The following is a 12144-nucleotide window of genomic DNA, read 5'->3' as shown; positions in this document are numbered from 1 at the left end:
CTCAAACTCCACTTTTTCCTATTAATAATACCTATGTTGTAGTAAAATTAACATTCAAATTTTATGATGGTATGCTCACACAATTAATATTTAAGAGAAATAATAGTCACAGGTTAATGTCCATTCAAATAATGGACTCCAAATCCTTCCCACCCCCCTCCCAGCTCACTAGCTCCTACTTCTCTGATTAATGTTTGGGGTGAAAACTCTAGATTTTAACGCTTAGGTAATAAATACACTTCAGACTAAAGTTAGGATAATATAATTGACATTTATGGATTCCTTGTATATCAGGAATATTTTGAATGTAAATTTATATATTTTGCACAAAAAATTAAATATTTGTTTTAGTAACTAAATTATTACTTTAGATCTAAATTTGTATGTCTAATGCAAAATCCATGATGTTTATATTCAAAATAATCATCATATTGTAAGAATTCCAGCAATGTAAATTATATTCTGGTCGAGTAATTTGTATGAATTTTATGAGCTAAAACAAATATCTTCAGGTAATAAAAAAAAAAATATTCTTCAGACACTATCTGTCAATCAAAGTACCCCACCTCGCCTCCCCCCCTTCCCACACTCACGCCAGCTAGGTCGGTGGGTCCCAACCCTCCCCCCCACCCCCCACCTTCCCTCCCTACCAGAGAGATGTTTGGGTGAAAATACTAGATTTTAACTTTTAGTAATAAATAATACCTCAGACTAAAGTTAGGATAATATAATTGACATTTCTGGATTCCTTGCAGGTCAGGGAATATTTTGAATGTAAACTTCATATATTTTGCACAAAAGATAAAATATTTGCTTTGTGTAAACAAATTATTACATTAGATCTAAAATTTGTATGTCTAATGCAAAATCCATGATGTTTATATTCAAAATGATCATCATACTGAAAGAATTCCAGCAATGTAAATTATATTCTGGCTGGGTAATTTGTATGAATTTTATGAGCTAAAACATATATCTTCAGTAAATAAACAAAGAAATATTCTTCAAGGACACTATCTGTCAATCAAAATACTCCGCCCTAGCTGGGTGGTCCCTCCCTCCCTCCCTCCCTCCCTACCAGAGAAGGATTGGGAGAAAATAGTATATTTACATTTTTAGTAATAAATAATAACTCAGACTAAAGTTAGGATAATATAATTGACATTTCTGGATTCCTTGCAGGTCAGGGAATATTTTGAATGTAAACTTCATATATTCTGCACAAAGGATAAAATATTTGCTTTGTGTAAACCAAATTATTACATTAGATCTAAAATTTGTACCGTATATCACGGCCTATAAGACGAAATTTGAACATTAAAAAAATCTGCCCAAAGTTAGGGGGTCGTCTAAACCACCAAGTTTAAAATTCTTACCTCTTAAATATTGTGGTTTAGTGTGTCAAGAGTGGTGATGAAAACATCGTAAGCCACTCACAAGGTCTTACCACTAATTATTTTATACTGAAACTTACGTTTGGCAAGCTGGATTCAAATTAAGATTACCGGTATATTAAAATAATAAAAATGTATTATAAACCTGTCTAACATACCGTAAAAGAGATTTATACCCCTGTAATAAACACAGCTATCATCATACACCCCTCCCCACGTCCCCCCCATTTGCCAGTGAGGAGACAAGAAAGGAAAAGTGACCACGGTTAATTACAGACGCTCAAGTGACGTCACTAGTGTTTACACTACACCAGCTGGTAATATTTGATGCCATTACTTGAAGTGAATTGGCCTTATTTTAAGTAACTAACTATAAATAAATACAAAAATTAAAAAAAAAAGATCAAAACTGAGAAATAATATACTGTATGTATGTTGTGTTGTCAAAGTAAGAGGAACAATTGTGTAAGTACGTAATATTTTTTCACTCAAATCCTAATGAAACACTACTGGAGAACATTCCTTTGTCGCAAAACAACTTTATAAATTAAAGAAAATAATTACAGTGTGTTTAATATATTACAGTATATTATAAATAAATAAATAAACAAATAATTCGGTAAATCTATTTCAAGTAAATGGAAAATAAGCAAACAAATGTTATTTACCAAGACGCTTCCCTCTGGCTCAGGGTGAGATGTAGGGGAGATAACAAGGCTATTTATAGCCCGTCTTTGTGTCTGAAGTGGCCAGTACCCTAATGCACCATAAATAATTCATTGAACATTCAATTTTTGTACATAGTATATTCAGTACATATATATATATATATATATATATATATATATATATATATATATATATATATATATATATATATATATATATATATATATATATATATATATATATATATATATATATATATATATATATATATATATATATGTGTGTGTGTGTGTAATAAATGTCTGTAGTAAGTACATACTGGTAACCTTTTTCACTCAAATCCTAATGAAACACCACAATTAGAATACGGTGGTTGCTGTTGAATCACATGTTGTATAAATAGTCGGAACACAGCCACACCACCGAGACGAGGGAACACTCCCACCACGCTTCAGTGACGTCACTAGTGTTTACACTCCACCAGCGGGTATAATTTGATGACATTACTTGAAGTGAATTGGCCTTATTTTAAAAAATCAAGGATGGTTGGTAAAGGACTACTGAGTCAGTGGGTAAGTGTCACATTTGGGGTACTGGTCTTATACAGCAAATAGAGCTCAAAAGCTACTTTTTAAATGGAAATTTGGGGGGGGGCGTCTTATGCACCCCGCCGCCTTATAGGCCGTGATATACGGTATGTCTAATGCAAAATTCATGATGTTTATATTCAAAATGATCATCATATTGTAAGAATTCCAGCAATGTAAATTATATTCTGGCAGGATAATTTGTATGAATTTTATGAGCTAAATAAAAAAATAAAAAATTATACTTCACCGTGTATATGAGTAGATGCACCGCGGAAAGTGAAAGTCTGGTTCTGGCAAGGTACCGCGTAAATGAGAAATCACGGAAAGTGAAACTGTGTAAAGCGGGGTAGTACTGTACAGTACGTATCTATAAATAAACTTTAAAAAATGAATACTTTATGTTTTACATCGTCCTGTGCATACCATACCATGCATTTGGCTACTTTGGGCTTGCTATGATGACGCAAGAGTTCTGCCCTGGCAACTGTACCGACACTCACAGCTAGTGGTGCGTCATTTCCATTGTTTACTGGTAAATATTTTTCGACTATTTTGAAACTATTACCCGTTTAGAGGTCAACCCCCAATTTTTTGCCAAATAATTTGGTCTTAAAAACTCGAACTACACACAGGTATATACGGTAAATAAGGACATTGGGGGCCAGGCATTTTTTAGGGGGGGACAGCAAAAATACACGGATTTTTAACATTCACGGGTATCTCTGTTACCTAACCCCCGCGTATGTTAAGGGCCAACTTTACTTCGTGTGTTATCCCAAATTTCACAAGTGACGCTCGCCCAGTGCGAGGAGGTAACACTCCCCCTATTGAGAGCGCACACTTAAGTCACACAAATCGGTTATAAAGAATAGAACTGCCAAAACATCCCAAAATGCACAAGAGTGCTCCTTGCCAAGGCTGAGAAGTTCGGCACCTTGTCTACATACCCAGAGGAAGTATGTTTTTCACTGCCAAAATGCCATCTAGGATTCAGTTTTACCACAGGGCATATCAACACATTACATGCAGTCTTTATCTTGACACGTCTCACAAGTCCATCATTAACAGGTTTTACTCTATTGCTCTGATGAGTGGCCATTGATTCCAAGAGTTGGCCTTCCTGGCTACGATGACCATGTCATTTGGTCGAAAGTTGCGCTGTGGTTTGAGATGGGTTTGACAGATTCTCAACAAAGGCACGTATTCCTGCATCCAACATTTCCAGAATAGGTCCTCTAGGAACTGATCATTTTTCCATCTCCTGCAATACGACTGCTTCACCAGTAGGCCACCTCGGGGAAGATTGCATGTTGTACCAGGGCGTAAGATGGGCATAGGCATGAGTGCCTCCAGATCATTGACATCATCTGAAATAGGGGTAATCAGCCATTCATTCACTACAGCTACCACATCGCAAAAAAAGGTCTGAAGACATTCATTGTCTAGCACTTCTGATCCAATGAGTGCTTGTAGAACCTTCCTTACTGTCCGTATCTGTTGTTTCCACACATCCTCCATGTCTGATGCTGTGGGGGGATTGAAGACTCAGTCTATTTGTCTTCAAGAAGGCATCCCGAATGGCCTCATATTGTGCCCAACTGTGTACCTATACTGCCATTTTCAATTATTTGTCAGCACTAACCATGTATATGCCGTTGTCTGATAATGCGTTCTGGGGTACTTTTATGGGTCGAGAATCTCTCTATGGCATTGCGAATGGCATCAACATCTTGTGAGGCAAGAACCTCAAGGTGTGTAGCATGAGTGGTCAGGCATGTGGACAGACATCCCCACCTCTTGGGACGTTTACGCTCCTGTTTAATGCTGAAAGGTCAGAAGCAATCCACCCCTGTGTAAGCAAATGGGGTTACCTGAAGTAACTAGGTCCTCCGGTAAGTCAGCTTGACCATTGCCGGATTAACCATGAGGCACTTGAGGTACTGGCCTCAGGCCACCTGACTCTAAGGGGCCCCCAAATCCAAACATTCTCGACGTTGAAGCATATAAAACATGAACTTCGTTCAACGATGTCCTAGCAACGTCTCAATTTTCTGTCTCTTATGAACATTGAATGTGTTATTTTGCAGAAGGTTAATATTGATGAAATCATTGATAAATTTTGGTATATTTTGTTCTTGCTATATATATATACCTTGAGGGTAGGGGGCCCCAAGTTGATCTGTGCCTCAGGCCCCTATTAAGCTTAATCCGGCCCTGAGTTTGACGCTGCTGTGCAGGCTTCCAATTGATACGGCGGCAGAGCCGAGTGATCTTGTTTAGCAGTCAGCGACATCGGAAATCCAAAACTACTGCAATAAACAAGCCGACGTATGTTCTCTTCTGGTGTGCCCAGCCTGATTTTCATGTATGTCCTGCACTAAGATTTCAGTTACGTGATGTTGATAAGAAAGTAGGATGGGATGCTGGCTGCCCCATTGATAGAGGCCATTGTTCAGTTGACCACCCACCCAGATTAATTCATCCTCGCCCAAAAATGGCTGGAGTCTGCGAAGCTCACTTTGCCCCCTCATTGTACCCTGTTACGACCGTGTCGTATTTTTCTATTATTTTTTATAACATGCTTCAATGTTGTTCCATATTATTCCTGTAATGATGTGTTATATTTACTATTATATATTCTAGTCACCTTACCCTGTGTTGTTAAGGTTTTAACTGTCATTATTTGTTCAAGCCCATCTTATTTCTTCATTTAGTATTGTAACAAGCATTCTTTGTTTCTCTAACGACCATCTGCATCGTTAAACGACCCATGTTTCACCGGCGTGTCGCACTGGCGGGAGCCGACCTTATATATAGTACCCACCAGCAGACGGAGTTCAGTCCAGTCCTCCTGTCATTCAGTCCACATTCTTTTGAGTGACACCCGTCACCTGTTACTTTTACTTTATTTTATTTCTGTGTTGTTCCTGTTTCCACCAATGTGGTATATCTATGTGAGTACCTATTCATGTCTCTTATGTGTCCATCAGTGCTTGCTTAGTTAAATTTAAGTAATTCAGTGTTGTTTTACGATAGTTAATTTCAGTGTTAGTTATTTTATATGTTTATGCAGTGTTAACGTAATCCAGTGCTTTATTTTTATTCTAGTGTTTAAGCAGTTCTTTTGATGTTTCGATGTTTTAGTATCATTTGTGTCTTAAAAGTTTCGATAGTGAATCAATTTGTTGTGACAGCCTATGAGGCTCTTTATTGTGTAAGTATTTAATTTAATTAGATTCTTAAAGGTTTACTTTATTTATTTTTATCCCCTTTTGATTTACTTCACTTTTTTTTGTTTGGTTACGCCTAGAACCTGGATATTAAAGTAAATTAAGAAACGGCGTAACAACCCCTAGCAAGTGCTTTCATCTCGTCCGGATAACACTCCCTTTGCACTGAGGGTAGGTTAGCCACCTTGGCCTCCTGCACCTCTGCCACACTTATTCTGCCGTGTTTGTTTCACTGGTGGGTTTTTTCTCCAAGCCATTTTATGAATCATCTGAGCCAAGCTACTCCTTCCAGTAAATGGGTCCAAGATGAAAATCTAGCCCACAATATATGCAAAGCATTTTTTGTTTATGTGTCCCCTGTGACTAAGCTACCAATTGCCAAATTCACCACTTTCTGCTTTACCATGTCGGCACTTAGATTCAGTGGTAGTCTCGGCTTCTCTGGCCGGTGTTCCTTGTCTTTCCTCAGAAAAGCTGGCCCTTGGATCCATTGACAGTCATCATCAGGTCTCCCACTGAAAGTCCTTGGGTTGCATCGTCCGCTGGATTCATCAACGTACCCAAGTGCCTCCACTATTTTGTTTCTTACAGTTCCTATATCATAACCACCTGATTGCAATGAAAGTATGGAATCATCAAATGGCATTTACAAGATACTGGAGAACTAACATGCTATCAGTCCTAAAGAACGATTCTTCGAACTCCATGATCAGTTCTTCTTTTATTGTTCTGTCAGCATTGATAGCCAAGACAGCTGCGCAAAGTTCCACTTGGAGTATTGTTTGCTATTTGAGGGGAGCCAACTTTGCCCTGTCATATAGAAAAGGACAGTGGATCCTTCCTAGGTCGTCTGTCACTCTGAGATAGGAAACCGTACTGTACACTGTCTGTGATGCATCACAATACTATAGTATATGCAACTGGACTGAGGCAGCTCATCTAAGCTTTATTCTTGTATCATTGGGGAATGCAGAGACTTGCCATGTTCAGTAGGTTTCTTAACCATTATTTCCATGCTGTGTTATTGTGCTCCAGTAACGGCTCGTCCCATCCTCCTTTTCGCCTGCACTTATCATTCTTGTCTTGATGGGTAATGGTGCAACAAGCCCAAGAGAGTCCTAGACTGAGCTAACAATGCTCAAAGTCCCCTCTTTGTAGTGGGTCAGTGTTCTACTTGAACCTTGGCAACAAGCTGGTCATTCTCTAGATCCCATACCATGCCTAAGGCATGTTTTAGTGGTTATATGTCTTGAATTAGGTTGAGTTCCTTTATCCCTTCATGTTACTCACCCAATTCATAACCCCTAAACTTCCCTTTGATAATATCTGTTGCAATTACTGATACATTCTTGTAGCATCCCCTGGGGATTCCATCGCTGTAAGTAAGTCATCCACGTAAAGATTACATTCCGCTTGTACCACAGTTGCAAGGAACTCAGCGTTATAATCATGGAAGGTACATCGAAGGGTGTACATTGCGCACGACGGGCTTCACACTCCTCCAAAGAGATGAAACTTCATTCGATAGGAACACAGTCTTTATGTTGTTACGAACCACGCCACCAATTGTCATGATCTACCTACCCAGCACTACGAACCACGCCATCTATTGTCCTGATCTACCTACCCAGCACCACGAGCAACGCCATCTAGGGACGAGACACGAGTATGACTCGTCTTAGTTACCACTCCGGGGTTTCCCTTCTCCATATCCTGGTTGTTGTGTCACCTCCTCCGAGTCTTCTTTGTCAGCTCGAGTTCGAGGAGAGTTCAGTTCACTCTGGGAAGTGACCACAGGATCACCTATCCTGGAAACCTACGGCACAGTGACTACCTACCGTCTTCTACAATACTCAGCCTTGCTCGTCAGCCATCTCAGCTCCGCACTTAAGTATTTGTAATCTTATATTGCCTCCCCGCGTCCACTTGCTTCATGATTGTTTTATGTTGTATAAATATGCATATACTGTTAATGTTTAGGTTAAGTATGGTTAAGGGTAAATTATAGAAAGCTGAATATTTTGTTAGGGAATTTATGGTACTTTATTATACGCAACAAAAACTCGCATCCTTTGTCTACCCTTTTATAGTCCGATTGTCTTTGTTTTTTATTGTTGTTGCCTGTTGGGATCTGGGTAGACTTTTAACTATATTCGAAATCCCCAACTCATAACAATGTTAAGTCTTCACTGTCCCACCAGAGGAACCTCAAGGCATCCCAGTGCTCAGGTGCATATCCATTCACTGTTCATCCAAGGGACCGTTCACCATCCAACCAAGGCGTGTCCTTACTGCGATGGGGCTCCATCTTCTCTCTGACCTCCAGTGGAATTAACTAGTCTCTACCGTATGGTCTTGGTCACGTGTTACAACTCCCTGGAGGTGTCTCCATCTCGAGATGTCACGTGTTGTATCTACTGCTTCCTTTAATGCCAACGGGAGACTTTCTATGACTAAGACTCCAGCCAGATAAGGCAGATAAACCATCCTCGCTTTCCTCAGACCAGCACTTACTTACAACTTCTAAATCAACTAAGGACATCCACTATGTTGACTCCTGCACAAATGTTCTTACTCCTAATTCCCTCGCTAATTGTTAGGTGCAGAATGATCTGTCATTGCCTGAATCTAAAGTTCCAGAGTCCTGACCGTATTTCCCAGACATATTCCCTTTCCTAGAACTTTGACATCTACCATTGGCAAGACGACCTACAGCCTCCTAGGTTGTCATAAGTAACTGTCCCTTTCCAATTTCGTCCTCTTTCTGTCTGATCCGACTCCATAAGTGTTGTTCCTCTGTTCACCTCTCCCGTGTTCCTCGTAGTTCCACTGTACTAACCACAGTCATACATGCTAGTTAACGTAAAATCAGATTATTCATATTACGCTTCATAGCCCATAAAACATGTAACTATAACTTATTTATTGAGTCCCCCTTCAAAGATGTCCATTTTCTTGCTGCTTCAGTAATACCGAGACATCTGTTTTCTCTCATGTGTTTCAGAATCTCTTAGTATCTCGTGTTGTGTTCTGAGATTTGAAATTATGAATGAATACGGTTACAGTAAGTTAGATGTACCTGCTTACAGCTGAAACATTCAAGAGCCATTGCGAGTGATGTTGAAAGCTTCAACTGTATTAATTTTAATAAAATTGTCAAGTAAGTTTTTGTGTGAGAGTTTGCAATAGAGGCGAGAATCATATCCCCTACCCTGTGAGACATAATAGAGTTTCATTGGCACTGAAGTCAGATTGTTTTGATTCACAGTTATCGCAGAATCTAATGACCATGTTGAAATTATTCTCAGTTGTGTATTTAGGAAATTCATTAATCATTTGAAAGAAACATGTCACCTTCTTATAACCATAAAATCTAACGGTGAGAAAAGAAAAGCGTTTTGATGACTCTGTATAAAATACTATTGCCAACCTGTGTGTTTGACATCAATTTAATTATTACATTGCAAGCTCAAACACTCATTAGATTGTAAGCAATAGCCTTGAGAAATTAATCTGACCCATAACACTGATTTTCATAGTCCTGTGGGGTTATGTGATATTGGTTCACACTCAGGATGGGATGGAGAAAAGAAACTCACAATGCGCTCTCTGTATATATATTATATTGGATGTACAATGCATCTTGGTGCTAGGGAGTGGCAGCGTGGTTACAAGCATGGAGTAGAGAGAGCTGGTTGGGGAGCGTGCTTAGAGGAGGTGTTGCTTGCTGGTGGCTGTAGGTAGAAGAAGGCAGGTCACGGCCAGGTGAGGTCTTATATAGCGGGGGTAGGCGTGGCTTGATTGTAGACCCACTTTGTTTGGGGGCGCTGGTTACCTGACCTTACCCATGAGGCATACGCTGGGGAATTCGATGGGGGGTCGCATAGTCAGCGACACACGGCGTTTGTAGGGGTGGAATCCACTACAATACTCCCCCTTCCCTCCGGGCGGTGCAGAAGACTTGTTGTTGGCAGGGTTGTTTCCCACATGTGAGACATAATGGGCGGGGGTGTGGATGAGCCGGCTGCTACGGGAGACGACTCTGTCTAGAGACACAAGATCTGTGGGAGAAGTAGAGGGAGGAGTAGGTTTGTGGATAAGAGAAGGTTTTACAGGCGAGGAATATGGTGCTTCTCTCGCAGCGGGTACGCAGTCCTCAGTGGCGCCGGGTGGGGTGTCTGGGTCCCCGTCAGGAGCAGGGGCCACGTCGGGAGGAGGGTCCATGACAGGCGCAGTGGGTACCTGAGGAAGAAAAGAGGGTGCCCAGAAATGTTGTGGGCGAGGTGGTGCTGCAAGGGGTAATTGTGGGCAGACTGGCGGAGGAGGTGCGGGATTAATGTGTTCAGGGCGGTGGGAAGGTTGGCGTGGGGCAGTAGCCTTGAATGCAAAAACCGCCTGACGTAGTGTTTGTAGTAGGTCATGACGGGCAGCAGGAGTGAAGTGGTCAAGGTCAGAAATAAGGCGTGTGATGTGCTGCTTGATAGTGGCGGAGGTTATGGCTCCTACCCGTCTCCGTCGATGTCACTTCGCCGTGTGGTTGCAGGGGGCCTCACAGCCTCTTGCATTAGCACCAAAACGTTGATGGTACCAATGGGGGGTAGATACACTGTGCTGGGGGCGGCGTCTGAGGCAGGATGGGTGTGTTGGGGTCGGTAGGACGTGGTGCGTGAGTTAGGAACAGGTCCAGCAGCAGGCATGGAGGAGCAGGACTGTTCAATGGTGTCCATCCTGCAGTTCAAAGTTTGCAACAGGTCCTTGATGTCTTGTGAGGTATTGCTCGGCTGAGGGGTGTTAACCCGGCTTACAAGTTCGGAGGTAAGTACTGGTGTGGTCGTTGGGTTGTCCGTGGCAGCCAGGCACGCAGCTGCGCACTCGTTGAATATTCTGTCTGCCGCGGTTGCGTAGAGTTCAGGTGTCATCGAGTAATCTACTGCGGACAGGATGATACGTACTTGTGTGGGGAGCTTTTGTGCGTGAAGCAGTCGCAGGATAGGGTTGGGAAGTCTGTCTGTGTGCCGGGAGTTCAGCCTACACATCTCCACCCAGAGAAGTCCCGGAGTTGAGTTTCCAAGGGAGATAGAAGATAGGTTCTGCAGGAGACTGGGGCGGGTCCGTCGGTAATGCGTTTTTAAGGTGTCCTGCAGGGTGGCGAATTTGTTGTTCTCTGGAGGGTTGGAAATAGTCCGTGATACTTGTGTGGCGACTTCCGTGGGCAAGGAACAGAGCAGGGCGCCGTACTTTTGCTCGTCAGTAGCTTGTAAGCCGATGGGGATTGCTTCCACATGAACTAACCAGTCCTCGACGTTGTGGTTGAAAGTCAGTAGAGAGATCCGTCCATCCATTCTTGAGGAAGTGTGTCACACGGTCGTGAGTTGGTGTCGTCGTGGAGTAGTGGGGTAGCACGTGGTGCGGGTAAGGCGGTTGGCCTAGGCTGGCAGCAGGCAGGACTATCTTCTCAGTTCCAGGAGTAAGGCAGCAGAAAGGAGTGTGGTGTTCACTGCTCCAGGGGTCACCAATTGTAGGTTTACATGAGATGTTTCTCCTCCATCCTGTGTGAGTGCGAATCTCTGGGGAGTCACCATTTGTGGTGTTATGTGATATTGGTTCACACTCAGGATGGGATGGAGAAAGGAATCTCACAATGCGCTCTCTGTATATATATTGTATTGGATGTACAATGCAGATTGGTGCTAGGGAATGGCAGCATGGTTACAAGCGTGGAGTAGAGAGAGCTGGTTGGGGAGCGTGCTTAGAGGAGGTGTTGCTTGCTGGTGGCTGTAGGTAGAAAAAGGCAGGTCACGGCCAGGTGAGGTCTTATATAGCGGGGGTAGGCGTGGCTTGATTGTAGACCTCTGCTTTGTTCGGGGGCGCTGGTTACCTGACCTTGCCCATGAGGCATACACTGGGGAATTCGCGGGGCGTCGGCTAGTCAGCGACACACGGCATTTGTAGGGGAAGAATCCACTACAGCCCAATGTTTACAGTAACTGAGTTTAATGGATATCTGCATAAAGTTGTGAAGTGACATTCTGATGTTCTTGAGTTGCCATAGGGTTGTATATGATGAGTGTACTAGGGGTGAATAGTCACTCTTGACACGCTCTTCCATCGTCTAACCTGGCCCGGAAGCCATGCCCCTCATCTATAGGTACAAATAACTGATTGGTTCCCCTGAGCTTCTTACCTCCCCCCAGATTGTTCATATATTAGCGTGTATTTATATCGACCTTTTATGATAAATATTAAAAAATTTCTCACATC

General features: G+C 42.0%; 1 protein-coding gene across 1 annotated transcript; it reads right to left on the bottom strand.

Moving 5' to 3' along the window:
* Positions 1-3724: 3724 nt before the first annotated feature.
* On the bottom strand, positions 3725-9768 carry LOC121874325. Its single transcript, XM_042378432.1, has 4 exons — positions 9729-9768; positions 6287-6492; positions 4296-4467; positions 3725-4179 (listed from the first exon to the last, which is right to left on the bottom strand). The coding sequence occupies exons 1-4, from the start codon at positions 9766-9768 to the stop codon at positions 3725-3727; spliced, it is 873 nt and encodes a 290-aa protein (XP_042234366.1).
* Between the last annotated feature and the right edge of the window lie 2376 nt (positions 9769-12144).

Source organism: Homarus americanus, unplaced genomic scaffold (genome assembly GCF_018991925.1).
Source record: "Homarus americanus isolate GMGI-L3 unplaced genomic scaffold, GMGI_Hamer_2.0 scaffold45099, whole genome shotgun sequence".
In the NCBI taxonomy this organism is placed as follows: domain Eukaryota; kingdom Metazoa; phylum Arthropoda; class Malacostraca; order Decapoda; family Nephropidae; genus Homarus; species Homarus americanus.
Note: the sequence above shows the minus strand (reverse complement) of the source record. Positions and strands in the feature narration are given on the sequence as shown.